At 33.4% G+C, this 21,079-nt stretch overlaps 1 protein-coding gene and 1 non-coding gene across 5 annotated transcripts in view; both read left to right on the top strand.

The window, feature by feature from the left end:
* The window catches only part of LOC149077681 (lysophospholipase D GDPD1-like), a 41,417-nt gene extending 35,487 nt beyond the window's left edge, over positions 1-5,930 (top strand). For all 4 annotated transcript variants that reach the window (XM_089245247.1, XM_089245248.1, XM_089245250.1 and 1 more), the window contains 5 exons: positions 515-604; positions 808-941; positions 1,232-1,297; positions 1,396-1,447; positions 2,919-5,930. In XM_089245247.1, coding sequence (XP_089101373.1) covers positions 515-604; positions 808-941; positions 1,232-1,297; positions 1,396-1,447; positions 2,919-3,056 — 480 coding nt within the window. In that variant the 3' untranslated portion in view covers positions 3,057-5,930. The remainder of the gene's footprint in view (positions 1-514; positions 605-807; positions 942-1,231; positions 1,298-1,395; positions 1,448-2,918) is intronic.
* An 11,396-nt stretch (positions 5,931-17,326) lies between these two features.
* On the top strand, positions 17,327-17,445 carry LOC149077680 (5S ribosomal RNA). Its single transcript, XR_016194221.1, has one exon. It is a non-coding gene; the product is annotated as a 5S ribosomal RNA (ribosomal RNA).
* Positions 17,446-21,079: the final 3,634 nt, after the last annotated feature.

Genomic DNA, 21,079 nt, shown 5'->3' with positions numbered 1-21,079 from the left:
CATCGATGATCTATTAAGAAAAACAAGATACGAGTGAACCTCCTCATCATGTTTAACTGGCTGTCTGCACTTCCAATTTCGAAGAGTCTAGTGGATGTTTAGAATGATACAAGAGCAGGGACTTTACTTTGAAATTTCTCATTAAGGTAACAAATAACAAGAGAGTAAGATGGTCTTTCAAGGGCCCCCATTGGGCTTGGGATGTGTCTGCAGTGAGAGAAAGATAAGAACCATCTGCTCATATTCTATCATGCAATGATAAGCAGGCATTTTGTATACATAAAGCTTCCTAAACTATTCTTCATCTAGGAAACTTTGGTATACATAGGCACCACGGGTATTGCAAGGCACCACTTATTTATCAAGCAAAAATTTGTTTGAAATTTCCTCTCCTCTTGTCAAACACTCGTAGATCAAATTACTTACAATCCAAGGTTTTACTGTGCATATAGGCATTTTCATCTTGTTTTCAGATTTATTTACTTTTACAAAGTTTTCTTGCATTGTTTTTTAGGTGAATGATTTGATTAAGAATTATAACAGAGAGCATTTGACGGTGTGGGGAAATTTCAGTAGCACAGTAACCGAAAAGTGCCTGCAACTGGTGAATAAAGTTTTTGTACATTAATCTTTATTATTTCATTGCAGTATATTTATGTGTTGATTCTTGTCATCAAATTTCTTCTATAATGAGACATGAAAAATATCAGAAAAACAAAATATATTTTCGCATAGCTCAGTTCAATTTTGTTGTGGATTTTGTGTGTATTTCCTCCAGCATGTTAACTTTTTTTTCCTCCTTTCTAGAATCCTAACGTTCCAGTGTATTTCTCAGCAAGAAGAGTAATCACTTTAGTTTTGCTCACATACATTGGACTGCTGCCTTTTGTGCCACTGAGGGAATCATGTTTAGAGCTACTGTTGCCTTCTGTGTTACTGAGGTATAAAAAGCCATGAGGTTTAAGAAATTCACATTGATGCAAAACATTTATTGTTTTTTTCCATTAACTCAATGAAAATTGCTTCATAGTTTCATTGCATTTCCTTATAATATCTTAGTTGATAATTCCAGCTTTTTTCTTCAATTGATTGGTCGCTAAATATTTATAATGCATGTTCACATATGGTTAATTTAGAAGTATATCAAATTTGCTTACTATCTTCTTATATATATATGTGTGTGTGTGTATATATGTATGTGTAATTATATATATTTTTTAATTTCTCTTAGAAATCCCAATTTCAATCCATCCCGAGATAAGTTGTGGAAGCCTTGGGTGATCTGGGCTATCGATAGGTCAGTATCTGTTTTCTTTGCGACAAGATCTTCCTATAAATTTTAACATTGTTTTTTTCTCCTACTTTAAATTTTTTTTTTATTTTTATGAATTATAGGTTGCTGATGCGAAAAGCCCTTTTCGAACACCTCTTCAAGAGAGGCATACAGGTACGGGATGAGATTAACAGTTTTAATTCTTTGATAGTTCTCTTGATTATGTATGCTCTTTTGCATAAAAATAAATGCACTAGTGGTGCAAGATCTATGCATACTATCCTTGTATGTTTTTCCCAATTATTTTATATGCATCTTATATAATCTTTTCCTGATTGTTGTGCTAATAAAGTAGGCTCGCACTAATCTGACAAGTATCGCACCATAGTTCTGTCTAATTACTGAAAAGTTGTTAAAAAAATTACAAAAAATATATAAACTTATACAAAAAGTGAAGTGACATGCTTTCTTCTGCCATGCTTGTAATGAACTTGTCATGAAATTATAGCTCATTATAGTCACAGCAGAAAGGAAATTCATAGTATGGTAAAATAACAAACTGAATATGTTTTTAATTTATTGATTAACCAATTAGAAATTATGAAAACAAGTTATATTTTTCATTATAATTAATGATCATGTGATGGAAACAAATTTAAAAAAAATTAAACAAATAAAAACAAATTTTTTATGTATCGTATACCATTTATTGCCAGGATTTCTTATTTTCTTACCTGGAACCCATAAGAATGTGTCATTAAAGTTATATCTTGTCAACAGAGAATGATTTTTGTTTCTAATTTTAATGTTTAATTTTTTGCATCAAAAGTATGAAAACTTGAATTTTTTTATTTTTTTTACTATTTACACGATACAAATGGACTTTTTTTTATAGTATCACTTGATAATTTTGGTAGCAAAGTATCAAAATTTGAGCTGCTTTCATTATACAAGGGTCGTTTTTATGAACCCGTACAGACTTGATAATTAGTTCATAAAATTGAACATCGTAGATGGGAGAGAAAAAATAAGGGAAATCAAAAATTAGTTAGTAAAAAAATTGTGGAAGGAAAACAAAGTTCGTGAAATAGGGAGTTAATAGAAATGGGAGTGTGAAATAGAGAAGATTTTAACATTAGCTCTATGGCATGTTGTTCTGGACAGAGAAACAGTTCGTAAAAATTGGGGGTTCATAAAATTAAGCTTTGACTGCATCATGATTCTAAATTATTATGAAATGAATTACTTTACCTTTAATATAGTGAAGGAAACACTTTTCAATACTATAAAGATGTAGATTTGATTGAAGTTAGAAACAGCACATATAAAATGACTAAAAGTGTGAATTTCCCTGAAAATGGTGAAATTTATCTTGACTGAAGTATGATGTTGTTTGACCCTGCAAAGCTCTATCAATTGGAAGTTGGTGGAATTTTTCGACACCACATGACATTTCAAGATTTGCTTATATATAATAGGATATAGATTTTTGCTATATTCCTTACTTGATGAGTATACAAATGAAATTATGATGCCTATAAATTATATTACTTTTTTTTAAAGAAATTCACATGCGATAACTGTTGTGGGAAATTTGTGTTCTTTTCATCTCATTTTTCAGATGTTTCTTTTTTGTTATTTTTAGACATATTTATGGGTTCTTAATGAAGAAGAGGACTTCCAGAAAGCTGCAGAACTTGGTGCCACCGGCATGATGACTGATTATCCAACAAAACTTCGTAAATTCTTTAGTGAAATAGACTCTGATCGCAAAACACGATGATTGTTATAACAGTAACGATTTTGTTTACTTATACAAACTCCAGTGCAATAATATTTGACGGCAATTTCAAGTATGAAGAAATAGTTGATATTTTATTTGTCTTTCAGAAATTTTTCTTTTTAATTAGTAGAAATTAATATATATGGAAATCACACTATGAAATAGCAATTGTAACTGATTTTTTTAAATGTATTTTTTAAACATTCTTCTCTCTGGCCTTCCTTACATTTGGGAGTAAAAGCAATCATATACATAAAGCACAGCTGGAAGCACACGAAACTTAAAAATTCTCACAAAGCTGTTCAAATGCAACTGTGATTGTTGTACATAAAATATGCAAAACAATTTCAGACATCTTTTTCTGATCAATAAGATTCTTATCGATCAATTTTCAAGATCACTATTTGTGTTGTATATTTTTGATTCTGGTTCACATTTTTTTTGTTTTAACAGTATTTTAGTATGTTTATTTCATTAGTTCATTGTATCAAGTTCTATGTTTTAATTGGTATTTAGTGTTAGAACATAAGGAGAGCTTTATCATTTTATGCAGAATGACAAAAATACATTATAATTGTAGTCTAGTTGTTTTTTTTAATGAGACTTTATTAGAAAAAAAGACCATGGGAAACTGCAAACTTTCTTTTTCTTTTAACCCAATGAAAAAAAAAAAATGTGTTTTTATTTTGTTAACCTCGGGTGTTTGTTGATTTCTCTGCTAAATATTTTGTGTTTAGTATGTCTATTTATCCATCTGGAACATGAAATTTTTAATTTCAATAACATTCCCCCCCGATTTTCAATTCTCGAAGACAAATATTCTTAGCTCTTTCACCTATTTCATTTATGGAATTTATTTTTTAATGTCAGTGCTATATATCAACAATAAGGAGGCATTCATATGACATGCTCAACTTTTTTGAGCTTTCGCCATCATTAGTGGCAGTTTTCTGGGTGATAAAATGATTGCAAGTTTGAATTCTTAATCGATACTTCATCAGCTTTAGCACTGCCCCGATGAGGTGACAGATGAAGCTACATAATCAAACGTACTAGTATCTGTGCAAAAGTTAAAAGCAGGGGGGTGCTTGTATCTGGTGTTGGTTCTAAGAGATTGTGCACCAAAAAAAAAAGAGAAGACGGAGAAGTAGGACATATATTAATTTCTCATAGTAAATATGGTAGCCTCATCACAACTTTTGATTGTGTTATTTGAATAGTAGCCACGCTGCTTTAATAAAGTAGCGGAAAATCATTCACACTACTTCTTCCAGTAAATTTTTCTAATAGTCCACTATGTGCTATCACAGTGAGATCTTAGTTTTTCATAAAACTAGCTATGCTTAGAAATGTATATGCATCATAAAATGTCTACTTGATCATTTTTTGAGGAAGGGGCCACTATATTCTTATTATTAGGGTCTTGTTTATTGGTTGCTTTTATTATTTTGTCGGTCACAAGGACGAGCTAACTATTCCTTGTAAGAGAAGTCTTGAGAAAAGTTCATTGAGAAGTTTATGACACAAAGAAAGGGATGTAGATTTACAGCAATGAAATTAACTTTTTCTTTTAATCCCTATTTTCCCTATTTCCTACACATAAACAAAGATTTCAGTTTATGAGACTTTTTTACTGGTACTTCACCCATACAGCGTCAAATTTTGTTGTCAGAAATCTGTAGGGAAAATTGTTAAAGCAAGGACTAGAAGTAGAAAGCATGAGAAAAAAAGTCAGGTTTTCTCAATTTGTTATTGGCTTAATGTCATTGACAAAAAAAATTAGATTGTTGTACTAATTAAATCTTCGAAATAATTAAACTTGAAACAATGAACAAACTTGAACTATTTCATAATTTTTTTCCCCTTTTCATCGAAACTTTTCTTTTTTATACCCTTCCAATATATTCATGAGATCAAGGTTCATATTTAACCTGTTACTCTGTGTAGGGTTCAAAAATTAATATAACCAAGGTCAACATGTATTCCAATTACCTCAGATTATTGAAAACAAAATAAAAAGTTTTTAACTTATTTTTTTCTATGGTAATGATATACTTTGGCCATTATTACAGTAAAAAAAATATCTATATTTTGAAATAAGTGTGTTATACCGATATGTTATTATTTTTGTAAAAAATTTGTGTGTATTGTGATTTTTTTTCAATGAAAATTCATGATTTTAAATGAGCGGGTTCTTTTGATATTTATTTGATTCTTTGTTAGTATTTGTTGTTTTTTGAATGATGTTTGCTCAAGTTCTTTCATCTCAAGTTAGATTCTTTACTGATAATTTATTTAACCTCTTTCCCCCACCTCAGTTATAAATTTTTGACTACAGAAGAAATGCATTTACATGTTTACAAGCTACTTTATATATCTATGTATGTTGTGTGTGTGTATATATGTGTATGCCTCTTTGAGATGTATTTTTCAAGAACGAATGTATATCATAGTTGAAATGCTTCCTCAAAATTTGATCTATCATTTTCTGTAAGTAGATTTAGCTTTGTATAAAATGTATATGAATGGCTTGGTGGCTAATCATTCTTGATTGCTCAAGATCCGGTGATCTGTTTGTATTTCATGATATTTATTTATTTTTCAAGTTTTTAATGTATGAATTTGCATACTGACTTAGCTACTATGCCCTTCTCTCCAACCCCAACATGACTTTTGACCATTGGGGGAATTGTTTCCTCATAAAATTGAAAATGTCATTTTTGTTATTAGTGTTGTTTTTTTGCTTTTGTTTGATTCCCATGGTTCAGATAGAAAGGGAACCAGAATTTTTTAGTTGATGTTTTTGTTATTCTAGACTTTTTAGTTTATTTGATTAATTCTCTTTTGTTGAATAAATTTTTAGTTTAATCACAATTGCAAAGAGTGGTTTTCTGAAATCTTTTTTTCAGTGATTCTTTTTCCCTCATTGTTTTTATTTGCATATCTGTAATAATAAATATAATTGGGTGTTTCAAAATAGTTTCAACACACAGTAAGCAAGAGTCTAAAATAATATATTCAAGTTAAAAAAATTTAAATTCCTTATAGATTGTAAATATTTTCATTATATCATTTCAAAGTTTTATTAACTTTTTAAAGAATTGAAATTTTTTGATGTAAATTCAACAAGTTTATCCAGGAATTTGAAATACACTGGTGTAAGAAATTAAGAGAATTGGCAGACTTGGTCGATTATCTCCAGAACTACTGTACCGATTTTAATGAAATTTGATCTGTACATACATTGATACAATACAACACAAATAACCATCAATAATTGTAATATACATACGCATGATCATGTGTAACACTCATTGGAGTCGGAAGGTATGAAACAGCAGTTGCAGAATAAACAAAAAAAATGAGTTAATAGATGAGTTAATGGGGGGTATGGTCTCCTCTTACAGATATACAAGGTCTCGCAGCGTGATTTCATACTTGAAATAAGGCAGTTTATCATTTCCTGTGGCGATTGGTCCCACTCGTTCAGCAACGCTATTTTCATTCCCTGGATGGTTCCCGGAGGGGGGTTGTGAGTTGCAATTGCCCTCCCCAGAGCGTCCCAGACATGCTCTATAGGGTTAAGGTCTGGAGATCTGGCTGGCCAATCCATCTGGCAAATATCCTCACTCTCTAGAAAATCGTTGAGCAGAAGAGCTCTATGTGGCCTCGTGTTATCGTCCATTAAAATGAACTCAGGGCCAACTGCACCCCTGAAAAGGTGAACATAGGACTCCAAGACCTCATCCCTATACCTCACACCAGTCACAGTGCCTCTTTCAAAGACATGGAGAGGTGTGCGGCCATCCAACATAATGCCTGCCCAGACCATTAAACCTCCTCTGCCATAATGGTCGATTTCGCGGACATTAGAGGGTAGATAGCGGGTCCCTGGTTCTCTCCATATGAACGTACGGCGAGAATCGTGCTTAGGCTGAACCGTGACTCATCAGTGAAGAGAACGGTTGCCCATTGATCCATACTCCAATCTCTATGCTCTCTGCACCATGATAAACGGATTCTCCTGTTTGTAGAAGTGAGCGGGACGCAAACAGCAGGTCTTCTTTCAAACAACCCTCTCTCATGAAGTCTTTTGGAAACAGTCACCCTTGATACATGGGTTCCTGTGGCTGCATACAAGTCATGAGAAGCTGTAGCACTCCTATTACGCCTCGCTATAATCGACAAATGGCGATCTTAACTGGCCGTTGTCGCTCTTGGATGACCTTGCCCAGGCTTTCTCTCGATGGATCCGGTATCCTGGAACTGTTTCCATAAGTTACATACGACGCTGGGCATTAAATTGAACTCTCTACCAATCTCGACTTGAGATTGGCCTGCTTCTAGCCTCCCCACAATTTGCCACCTCATTCCATCATCTAAGCATTGGTGGTTACTCATTTTTACTGTTACAATTTGAAATTAACCGATTGCTGCAAAATAACACCAAGAAATTCGCCGAGGTGTGCTAGCGAACGAAATGCGTCTTAACTTACGTGTGCTTATAAAGCCTGTTTCTCTACTGGCTCTGCCTACACACACGTGTACGCTTAAGTATTTGACGTACAAGATTTGCATTTTTGTCTAGAAGCAGTGGTTTTACATTCAGTTCAGTTCTTTTCATGAAATTCGATAAAATATGCAAATTCTCTTAATTTATTTCACCAGTGTATATTCGAGACTGATAAAAAAATGTTTGCAAGTTGTTACAGAATATAAACAAGTCATTGCTTTGGATACATTAATTTCATGTTTTTAAAAATGGAAGTTGTTTGAGGTTTTTAGTTAATTTATTTGTTGAAAAAACTTCAACCTTATGAAAAAGCAAAAAATCTGAAATTATAATGAAACTACTTGATGAGTAGAAATATAATTAGTCCTTTTGATGCTGTATCATGGGCCAAAATCTTTACATTATATATGTAGATTGCTGAAACCAAACTTAGATCATACATTTTTGTGATATTTGTTTTCCATTAACAACCAAGTTGTTTTTTGTTATGGTAAATTTTTGAAGAGTAATTTTGCTTGAGAACAAGAAAAATCAGATTGCAGTTATAGTTATATTCATTCACTAAAAGTATTTGGTTGAGATTTTGCATCTCTGCAATTGTTTAAAAATATCAAGTGCATATAAATTTGATTGAGATCAATACAGGATTTACATACACATAATTAGAAAGTAACCAGCAATTCATCATAATTATCTTGCTAAAAGTAACTATGTTTTTTGAGGGAATACAAAACTAGATTTTTTTTTTAATTCTTCTAAATTTACAAGTAAGGTGTAATTAAAAAAAACATAAAACACTGAATAAAGTTTTTCTCTGCAATATTATACATGAGCATAAAGTTTTCATGAAAGCTTCATGCTCATGTATAATTTTTACAATTTCAATACAACATCTCTTTAGAAAACATACTTCTAGAAGTGATGTCAATAGGGATTTTTTTGTTAAAAAAGTTATATAGGCTTTTTCCAAAATAAGGGAATGTAACTGTGTTCTCTTGTAATCCAAAGACGATGAGAGAAAAGAAAAAAACTATAAAGGTATATCCAGAGTAGAAATTAACGCTTCATTTCTACGTGTTCTTCCATCATTTTGGTTCTAGAAAGATATTTTGGCGGTCAAAAGGATTTAAATACTGTGAAAGATATATGGAGGGCTCAGGAGCCAATCTGTGGATAGGCTGAAATAGAGTTGAAAGTCAGGGGGGGGGGGATGATGATGTGATGTCAATTAATATTTATGCATAAACATTAGATCAGTCAGCTCAGTCACTGATGCTGGGAATGCCTGTATCTCAGCCTATGAATCAGTGTAAGTCAATGAATATTAAAAATAAAATAAAAGGATCTTTTTATTCCAAGATCAATATAAGTGGCACTATTTGCTGTTGCAATATAAAGATACTGACTTGATTATGCTTTGGCAACTGAAATTTATAACTGAAGAGGCACTTGCAATACAAAAGTCATGTTCAGAAAACTGACTTACACTGATTGTCTCCTGTGAGCCATCCATATAAACTCTTCTGTTTATGTATCTTTTTTTTCCTAGCTAGTTATCTATTATATGAAGCGGTTATTTCATATTGAATTAACCCTAATGCATAAAACTTTATTTAAATGTGCAAACACTTTTATGAATACTTTTTTCTTTTTCTGCAGGTGTGGTTCAAGAAAGCTCTACCTTTATTGCTGTTAACGTTTTCTTTGTGCCAACCACTTTCTGCCTGAGGACTACATCACTTGCTTTATCTGTGACTATGGATGACTGACATATCTCTGAATGCTTTGTCTACCTCGCTCTTTGCTCATTTTTTCTGATACTGCTATCTAGAAGTGCTCCTAACTACTGTAATTTGCTGTAGAAGCAGTATATCGTTCTTTTTTTTAATATCTACTTACTCTGCCAGCTCCTTTATATAGTAAAAGCAGAAAACTAAACTGTGCACCTGTTTCTTTTTTTGAAATCGTTATAACACAGTAAAAAATATAGTTTAATGGTTTAATTTAATAACAATAGAATAATAGGTTTTGTATAGAAAGAAATATGATAGTGGGATGCTAAAAGATATAAGCCACAGCTCAATCTGAGCGTTGATTGATAGAGTTTCAGGTTATTTGATGTACTTTTGAATGGATTTTAAAAACTAGATGCAGTGAAATGCCTTGCTTGACTAACAACTCATGTCAAACATTTCTCAGGTATAAACTTCACACACACAGTATGCTAGGTTTACAATACTTACTCTCACATTTTGATGCGTATTTTGTTAGAAATTTCAGAGGAATATGGACAAGGTGCATGTGTACAGTATAGTATTAGTAAAAGTAAAAACAGCTTGTGTTCACACTGGTTCACAGAATGCCTCATAACGAGAATATTTATAATGAGAGCTTTTGGGCTTTATGCTTTGCAAAAGTAGACCAGTGTTTCACAAAACGTGAGATATCAGCCATTGAAGGGTATTGATGAAACTGACCTGGTAGCCGGTAAAAGAAACAGATGCAACATAGAATCTTACAGGTTGGCCGTGGGTGATAGGAATTTATTTTTTCCAAGAAGGGATGATATTTTATAGCTTTATTTAGTTTACTAACCTTGACATTCTGTTTTGGTTATCCAAGGCAGGTCCGGTTCATATTAGCTTGGATAATTGGGTATGTGTATTGGGCCCACTCTTACTACTAAACCACACATGCACCTTGTCTTTATTCCTCTGCAGAACATCTAACAAATTGGTACATTTTGGAGTATATGTGTTGCAAACCTAACTTTAAGTTTGTTTATGTGTAATGCTTGTTATGGTGCTGCATCTGTCATCTATTTTACAAACTACGAGTGAAGGATAATGACTAAGATTTGTACTGTTGTAGGCCTGTTGCTCTCTGTGACAAGACTTTAACAGGGAGATTGGCTCGCATTCGCTGTTCGAAGTTATTGAGCCTATTGTATAGGGAAGACTGCTGTGCCTACAGACAAAATTAACATTTTAATTTTTCTCAGCCGCCAGGAAACATATTTTTACTTAGTAAAATGCTCAGGTTGTGCTGTCATATTTTTTTTAATCTAAAATTTTGGATCCTGAATTTTTAAAACTTCAAAATTTGGAGATGCAATTTCCATCCTTGGGTACAACAACCTGATGTACCTGAATTTACCTTCAGACATAATGCCAGAAAATTTTTATCAATTTTTTTTCCCTCTAACAATCACAAGCACATAGTCCCCAAACAATTTTGTACCTAAAAAAATAAAATAAAATTTAAAAATCCTCTTGCAGGACCTATAACTTCTTTATAACTTTACAATCGTGCTATTACATGGATTTTACAGGAAACCAAAAATAAAACACCATTTTGTAAAGAAGTTTGAAGAAAAACCAAAAATGATGAATAATTAACAATAAAAATATAAATTTAAAAAATGGCCAATGTACCTGCAGACACAAATGCATCACCTTAGAGTGTCCGAAGGTACAACATAAGACATTTTGTTCTCTAAATGAAGATTGCAACAGGTGGATTAAGATTTTGATGAATTTAAAATAAAAAATATATCATCAAAACTTTGATAATAAACTACGATAAATAATCATAAAAAGTTGAATCTTCCCATGAGCTAACATTTCTTGGACAATTGCCTATCACTAATTTACATCTGCTAGGAACCCCCTCACCAGACATTCCCACCTGCTTCCGAATTTTAAAATGAAATGCCCATAGGTACAACTGTCTTTAGGAACAGCGGTCTGCCCTATCATCATCACCTATAATGCAGTAATGAAAACAGCATTAACAATCTGAGGGCATACTTATAGTGATGTAGGCCCAATTAGACAAATGCTATTAAGGGAATTGCTTAACCCTGGCTCTACTATTTGACTTGACAAAATATTGTGCAATTATGCATACATCAAATACATACTGCACTCACCATAAAGCCTTGAACTTGCTCCCTGGAATTTTTTTTTGTTCCTGTAAATTCCTTGGAATGAAAGTAGAGCTGGAAATGCCAGCAATTTTACTCATCAACAGCGATACTGAAACCAATGAGAGAGGTTCTCCAGCACATTCTTCCAGAATGGCGGAACACTGAGCCAAGTGCATACAAGTTAATGATAACATTTTTAAAAACACCATGTTGGACATGGTAGATTTATTTGTAAGTAATGAAAATCATTCTTATTCTTTTTGTGACTGGCTCTCAGTTTCATCCACTGTCATTTCACAGATCTGGACTATTGGTGAGTAAGAGTTGGCAACAGTGACAATGAGCAGACGTAGCGTATTTACTTGCATATTGGACAAAGTATAATTTTAGAGATCAAAATAAAGAAAACTAGATTTATTAATTTAACAACTTCTTTTGTTTATTCTCAGATAATAGCATAATATTTTTAGGGTGAGACGAAGTAAGTGCAGGGTGATGTAGGTTGGGGTGCTATTGTATTGGGAATTCTTGCACTGAGAACGGTGTTACAAATTGCTGTAGTGTTTGAGCACTCTAACTCTAACACAACTGTTGAGATCACTGTGTCTCACTCAAAGCCTTGAATCGAATAGGAAGGGGGGGGGGCGGGCGCTCAAAAATATTTAAAACTTCTGAAATTTTTTTTACAATTTCTGAATTTACATTAATTTTGGGAAAATTTCTCTCATTAATATTTGATTGTTTTATTCTTAAATTTTCAATTATTTTACTCCCTGATTAGCTCCAAAACTTGCTTCCTGGAATAGCTTACCCCAGGGGTAATAAATTTTAACACAATTGACATGTTTAAAAAAAAACTGATAAACATGTTGTATGGGGTTAATCGAGAAGATATCCATACTTAGAATAAGACAACCATAAATACATTATGGGCATTGTATAATATTTTGTCATGTGTATATATATATATTGTTTATAATTTTTTTGATTGTATTTTTAATTGGGTTGCTGTATTTTTAGTAATATATGACATCCATATTTGTTATGGGCATCTTTTTCTCAGCCACCTCATTGAGCATTTTGCCTGATGTGGCCTTGTATTTGATTCTGACTAATTTTTCCATCAATATTGAATTTAATAAATCCTGAAGTTCTATTTCCAATCAGTCAAAACAATCATAAGTTCTGGAGTTTTGTAAATTAATTCCTTTTTTTTTTCATTTAGTGACATTTTTTGTTTAGATATTCACTCACGCATATAGGACAACCCAGGTTTTTGAAGCAGTGAAAGTTGAATGAAAACCTTGTCTTCTATGCAAGTAAATACAATAATTTTGAAGATGATATACTATTTCAGCAGCAAATTATGAATATTGTATGGGTTATACCAGACGAATAATATTTTCTTTACAAGTTTTTTTAAGAGTACAGAATACTTATAGGACATCTTTAGTACAAAAGTGGAAATAAGGGAGGAAAAAGAAAAAGTTTCACTGAACTATACTCAAGTTATGCTGTATAATGCTAATTTGTTCTGCAAGAAAAAAATTCCAGAATATGCCGATTGTATTTGCCTTGGTGCAAACCCCCAAAAAAGTTAAAATGCAATTGAGTAATTGTATTTCATTCGGTATTAAACTCTATTTTTCAATCTGTGTGATATAACTCTATAACTCTTTCTTTCCTTGTAATGAACTTTCCATGCAAAGCTAAGGTTCCACTGCTTATTTAAAAATGTAAGTGGTGCTGTGTAACTGAATGCAGTTACACACATTTTTTTAGTTAATTAAAATCTTTCGATTCAAGTTTTTGTATGCATGATTGTGTGATTTTTTATTGTGAAGTGTGATTGTTTATCATGCATTATCTATCTTGTAAATGAAGTGGCTATATCTTTGATTCTAATTCAAATTTTTCTGTTTATGACCTCAATATATTGTATGATCACATACTATTATATGTATGTCATTGAGACTTATGAATAAAATTTGTTATTGCTTGAATTGTAGTGAAAAACGGGAGGCCATTCGAAATGCCAAAGAACCAAAACTCATCCCCTGCTTCCATAGACAACTTTATGTCACTGCGAGAATGGTCTAAAAGAAAAGACTTGGGTGAGTTCCCATACAAGTGCTTGATTTGCGGATACTCCTCGGATTACAAGCATAACCTCCTACGTCACATGCGCAGACATTCAGATCAACGTACCTTGAAATGCAACGAGTGCCAAATCTCATTCGTCTCTTGGAATGAGCTGAATATGCATCTCAGAGTTCACACAGGTGAAAAACCATATGCGTGAAGTGAATTGTTCCTGGTTCATATATTTGTTCCTAGGTCTTCTCTCAGCCATCAAATGAGTATTAGTTCCTCGGTTCACATGCTCACAGCAGAAATTTGTGTTTTTACTATGAACTATATATATATATAATTTTAGTAAAGATAGACTACTATTTTTGGTGATATATTGGTTGGTAAATAGCATTTATGTTTTTACATGATTATTTTGAAGTAGAAAGGAGCCAACTCACAAAATCAGTTGCCATTCTGTGATTGTTATACTGGTAATTGCCACAATCTCAAAGATAACTGTAATGCTCTGCATTTCTGAAGCTGGATGAGCACGAGAGTTTCCATCTATGAGTTATTACCTAGGCAAAGTTAGCATATTGTAATTTCGTAAATTGTAAAATTTCAGATATTGAACTTTAAAGTTGGAATTTTTTACGATGAGTTGCCATGTTTGACAATTTATGTAGTTTTTGAACAGTGAAACAAAAAAGAGCTTTGGTTTCTAAATTTTAAGAAATTTCTTCAACAGCAAAAACATGTATAATTTGTTTGTCCCCAGTCAGTTACGATAAAACTATACAAATTAGAGTTTACAGTTAAATTATATATTTTACAATATTTGAAAGAAAATACAAAGAGAGAAAGAAGAAATTATATTTAAATAGACAGGGTAGAACAGTCAATTCATAATGTGATGAAGAAAGCTGGGACAGGGAAGACAGCAGTAGCTAAAAAGTAGTAAAATGCTCTCGACCCTATGACAACATCTCTATAGGTGATGCACATATATCTTATTTCTTTTGACCTGAAAGAAAGATAAAAAGAACGAAGTATATCGGCCCAACAGGTGTAAATATATTTATTAATTAAATTAAAAATTGAATGATGACAACCAAAAGCTGATATAATAAAATTTTACACTAACAATTTTTTTTTCACATTAATTCAATGACAAATTTTTAATAATATAGAAGGGAGAGAAAAAATAGACAAATGTAAAAATGAAAATAAATAGAATTTGTACTCTTGATATTGACTGTCTGCGTAACCAAATCGAGTTATTGTTTCCGTTTAAATTTACCTGTTGTTTCATTTATTATTTGATACAGCAATTTGACATCGGGTTAAATTAATTTTTCCTTTCATATTTGTTTAAATTTTATTTATTGTATTTTCATTCATTAATTTGTTATTGCGACATTGCTAATTGCAGTACTTTACTAACTGCAGTTAATGAAACAAAAGGAAGTTGCTTTTGCAATCAAAGTTGTTTAATCTGAGAAAGAGTGACAGAGTGAGTCATTTCACAAGGTGTGTTGATGTGGAAGAAAGATAAAAGGTATGGACTAAGTAGGGGTACTGATAAGAACATGAGCGGAAGACCCCATGTGTGTGTGTCGTTTAGAAAATCTGGTATTGTCACTTCAATAGTTTGGTTATGGAGAACAGGTGTTGAAAAAAAGAATGTAAAGAAACATTTAAGGCAAAGATAGGACTTGCAGAAATTTAATACAATTGAATAATCGACGTTAGATTTACCCAAAATTCCAAAAAAGAACACGGCACTGCAGTTAATGAAACAAAAGATGAACAAAAGAAAAGTTTTTGCTGTCTTCTTTTTTGGAATTTTGGGTAAATCTAACGTCGATTATTCAATTGTATTATCAAACCCAAAAGGTAATTCATTACTATTCCAGAAAATTGTTTTTTGGTGAAGTGGGGCGGGGGGGGGGGGGGGGGGTTGAAGGAAAAGAAAACATCTTATCAGTGATAACAAGTGCTTTTGTATGTATGTACAGATGAGCATGTGCACATCGTTCACTCCAAGAGATTTTCATCCAGAAGAGGGTTAAATATAGTCATTTTTAACAATGATAACGATTTATTTGAAACACTCAATGGCAGAGAATTCCAAATGTGAATACCCCGAAAGAAAACTATTTTTCTTGAAATTTCTTCTTCCTGTAGGGTTCAGAATACAATTTCTGGTGGAGAATCTTGTTGGATATCTGTGTGCAGGGATAGGAAAAGAGGGAATGTGTGTTGGTTTATGTAGTGATTCATGCATTATTATATCTAATCGATATTTTACCTAGCTATCTAATGCAAGAATTTTCCAGAGTTTAAAACGAGGAGCCGTGTGCTCATTAAATAAGGCAAAGCTCATCACCCTCAATATCTTTGAGTAATTATCAGGAGTTGCAGAGATGTTTGAGTGGCAGATGACCGTACTTCCGAGCAACAAGTTAATTTAGAGAAAAACAATGAAAAATATAACATGCACATTACATAAAACTGTATGAAATAAATGCTTTGCTTTTGAAAATATGTATATATAGGAGTTTAATGATTTGTTGACTTTTCCTATATGATTAGACCATGAAAATTAAAACTCTGAGGTATCTAACAGAATCGACACTTTTAACTCATCCTGTTTGAATTTTATTGGTAATGACACAGTGTCCAATGGCTTTTGCAAAGGTCTGAAAAGTATGCAAACTGATTTGGAAATACTGAGTTGCAGCTTGTTCACTGATAACCAGGTGCTTAATAAGTTCATATCATGGTTGATTTCATCTATGATTTGAGGAATTTGTTTTTCTGAATTTAAAACGGCTGTGTCATCTGCATACATAAACACAGAACAGCAACATGGTGTCATTCTTTTTTAGTGGCAGAAGGAGTTGGAGTTTGCAATGTGCATTGACGAATGAAGGCAGTGCATGCCCCGGTAGCACACTATATCGTTGATATATCGGACCGGTACTGGTTCAATATACTAACCATATAGTGTGCTACTGGGGTAGAGAACATGCACTGCCATTCACTCATATGCAGGACTGGTACAAGCATTTCTGCGAGGGACGGGAAGCTGTGAATGATGATACATGACCTGGTCAAGGTCACCTCGTCATCACAGATGTTTTGGTGAAAGAAGTTGACTAGATAATTAGCTCAAACAGATGATGCACTGTAAGGGGGCATCAGCCAAAAGGTGGGAGTGTTTCGGTTCTGTCCATGCCATAGAAAAACTCCACTACAGGAAAGAGTACCAGTCCTGCACACAAATCAATGTCAATAAATATTCTTTGTACACTCTTTCTGCCACCAAAAAGAATTAACACCACATTGTTCTTCGTTAGGGGTCATTCAAGTATTATGTCAGCATTGATGGGGGGGGGGGGAGCTCAGATTTGCTGACTTTTGATGATGAAGGGGGTTTGAATGATGCTTATGCGTCATCAACCACCCTTTATAAAATACGAAATATTCTTAATGGCATCTTTACTGAGTGTGCCAAAAACGGAAATAACCTTTCCCTAGTTTGTGTGGGCGCCTGAACTAATATTCTAACTATTGATAAGTTCACTATAAAACCTGTTTAGTGATCTCTATATGTTTGTGGATCCTTTAAGTGATCTGGAAATGTGTCACAAGCCACTTAAGTGCTCTAGGAATATGTGGTGCATCACTCAAATGGTCCTTAAATATGTCATGGATAATAAGTAATCTGGGAATGTGCTGGGGGTAACTTGAGCCAACGGCCATACCATGCTGTAAACACCGGTTCTCATCCGATCAACGAAGTTAAGCAGCATCGGGCGCAGTTAGTACTTGGGAGGGTGACCACCTGGGAACACAGTGTGCTGTTGGCATCACTTTTTATTGAGTATATTCCGGGAGGGACAGAGCCTGGGTCGTGACTGGTCTTTCGGGGGTAACTTGAATGATTTATAACTGCACTGCAAGCCCCTTAAGTGCTCTAAAACTGTGCCACGTGTCACTTATGGGATCTCTGAATGTGCTACAGACCGCTTAAGTATTCTGGAACTGTGCCACAGGTCAGTAAGTGATTTGTGAATGTGTCAAGAGCCTACTTGAGTGATCTGAAAATGTGCCACGGGCTGCTTAAATGCTTTGGAATTGTGCCACGGGTCACAAGCAATCTGTAACTGTGCCACCTAAATCTTCATTTTTACAAAATCAAGTTTGAGATGGTTGGCCACATCAGATAATCTTGATGGCCAAGAGTTCAGCATATATGGCTTAGAGGGTAGATCGTAATGAATTTCTTGGAGAGAAATTCATATATATCGATATTCCTCATACATATCGATACACTTGCATATGTTTAGATATATCACATTATACATTATATTGTATTGTGTTTTTGAATGAATTTAATTGAATAAAGTTTGTGACTGTGAAAAAAAAATTGAGTTCTTACCCTTCAAATAGCATTGAAATTAACAGAAATTTCTTATAATAACATATAAAGATATTTTCTCCTGATATTTCAATTCCTTTTTGAATATTTTTGCATCAAAAAATTTATTTTTTATCGTCTGGGGATCTCATGCCCCTTGACATCTCTAATCTTAATGTGCGTTTAGAGGTGGGGGCAGAGCTGATGAAATTTTGCTGACACGGGGTGGTCAAAAATGGCTAAAAAATCTGCTGACGTAATACTTCAATTCTACAGATGAAAAAAAACAACAGATTACCAGTTGGGTGATACTGTTGGCTGACCACCAGCCAGTGCCTTTTTAATGCATGGGCTCACCCGGGCGTCTCAAGGGAAGAAGGGCCCCACAAAAATTAGATCTGGTTGAAATTTTCTAGAATTAACCAGGTGGGGACTCAGAAATATCACTTGGCCGGGGGCCCACGATGCTCTCAAGGTAGCCTTGCCACCAGCACATATCACATGCATAGGCGGAGATAGAGTTGGAAGTCTGGGGGGGGGGCAAGATGATGATGATGTCGATTCATCTATACATATATGCATTAGATCTGTCTACTTCACCTTTGATGCTGGGGGGGGGGGCCTCCCCCCCCCGTATCTCCGCCCATGATCACATGCTTCCGAGTGACTACTTAGGAGCATGGAATTAAAATATGTAATTTAATTGTAAACTCTAACTTGTATAGTTTTATCGTAATTGACTGGGGACAAATAAATTATGTTATGTCCATTTTCCAGTAGGGGTTACCTTCCTTACCTTTGATCTATCTTTACACATAAATATTGCCACACTCATACAAAAATACACCAAATTATAACCACTTTCATTTTCATTTGTTCCACCCTTATGTCATATTTTTTCACCTTGTAATCAATTGCTTTGGTTTGTAGTGAGCTCTGCTGTGACTATGATGAACCTGATTGAAAATACAGTGTCGGTATTCATTTCAAATAATACGTTCAAACTGATTGCTCTTGATAAGAAGTTTTGTATTGAAGAAAAAAGTGTAAACTCAATAGAAATTTATGTTTTATGATCGCTAATGCAATCAAGTTAACAAAAAAAACAATAGAGATTTTAAATTTTTTTGCATCTGAGTGTGTGTATTTTTTTCCCCTTGAGTTAGTTCAAGCAATGTGAAATTAAATTTCACATTGCTTGCAAAGAACTATGTGTACCGCATTCCTGAATTCTTCACCCAACAGTGAGAAGGAAACAGTAAACAAATGTTCATCACAGAATATCCAGTTGCAAATGTAGATAGAAATAGACGAAAAGTTTCCCTACAGAGAGAAGGCAGACCTTCAACACTGATATTTACAATGACATGAAAATTCACACAATTGTGTTTTTCACTTTTAAATATGGAAGACAGATGGCAACACCACTAGAACACGAAACATGCATAACTCTGACAACATAAATGGGTCATTCTCACAATATTGGACAAAAAATTAAATTATTTATCAAAAAAAAATTCAACGAAAAAAATCTAAAAAAAATTCTTAGGGACACGTCTTTAACTGCTAATAAATGAAATATAGTCAGCAGCAAAGTTTGTTAAAAATTATGGTGAAAAAAATTTCAACCATGTTAAGAGATAAGCAAATCCAACGAGGCATTTTTCCTGTTTCAGCACTTAATTTGATATTTATACTTGACGCTCGCAACATGTTCCATACATTTTGGTATTTTATTTTCAACTTGGGCAAGCACAGATACTCTGAACAATTTTTATGCCAATTGCCTTTTTATTTGTGTTATTTCTCGCTCCTTTTTTTAGTCAGTTTTATAGGAACAACAGATTTCTAATTTGTCTTCCTTTTGCTAGCACGAGATGCATTCTCAGAGCAAAGTTTTTAGATGAAACATTACTGCAGCTTGATGTTGCAACCGAGAAATCTGAATTTACTTTTATCCCCTTTTAACTTTCAACAAAACCTTCCTTTTGGTTACCTAATGCCAGGAGAAAGACATTTTTATATATTTTGCAACACTGAACAAAAACTAAACATGTTGAAAACGTGTGCTTTTCTTAAATAATAGATGTCTCTGAACTGAAACGTGGTAAAAAGTGAAAATAATTTTCAATTATATATTTCTCACAAAAAACAAAGTATCCCGGAGAAAGACATTTAATAAAAATATTCGCCTTTTTTTTTTCCTGAATAAACCTAATTTGTGAATTAATTTACTATTCTAATTGATTTATGAGGAGGTTCAAGTAATGACTACACTCTTCTTAACCTTTTCAATGCAAAATTTCATAGGTGGCAATTGGGTGTTGTAGGACTTGAACCATTATTTTTCAAATGTCACAAATGGAAAAAAAAAGCTGGGAAAAATTTTCTTTCGGCCATAAACTAAAAAAACAGTAAAACCTCGTTAAGTCATCACTCCAGTTAAGCTGTCGTTTTTCTTCAGGCCCTTCCAGCTTTCATAAATGACAATGTTAATAAACCCTCGTTTACCTGTCGCTAATTTCGGTTAAGTCATCACTATGAAAAAGTTTGAGAGGAACAGATAATTTTTATGGCCCCCATTAAAAAATTGAGTTTGTTAACAGCATTGCCATTTGCTTAAAAGTCACCATAAAAGCCTATGCATCAAAATGCAACAGTTTAACTAACAACAGTTATGCTGGGAAAGTCCATTTGCTGACTAAGGTTGAAACGTTAAGGACTATTCGAGCTAGACCTGTTTTCTCCATGGGCCTTACCAATTTAAGACTTCGAATTTGAACTAAATATCTTTGCCAAAACACCAGACATTATTTCCGAAGTTGAGGTCTTCTAATGTTTACTTTCCCTGCCCAAGGCTTCCCCCAAGTCAAAAGTGTCTTGAGTTCGAGATTACCTTGTATCATGAATACTGATGAAGGATTAAAACATTAAAATCTAATTTCATGTGTATATAAAATTAATGTGCAATAGTTCTATTTGGAAGAGAAGCTAACTATTCTAACAGTTGCTCTGATTAGTCTAAATTAAAAATTACTATTGTCAAATCAAAGTGTACCAGTATATTTTACCATAATAAGTTA

Source organism: Pholcus phalangioides, unplaced genomic scaffold, assembly GCF_987345545.1.
Source record: "Pholcus phalangioides strain wild (caught in Gottingen) unplaced genomic scaffold, Ppha-v1.0 ptg000015l_1, whole genome shotgun sequence".
NCBI classification, from domain to species: domain Eukaryota; kingdom Metazoa; phylum Arthropoda; class Arachnida; order Araneae; family Pholcidae; genus Pholcus; species Pholcus phalangioides.
This window is presented reverse-complemented; position numbering and strand designations above follow the sequence as displayed.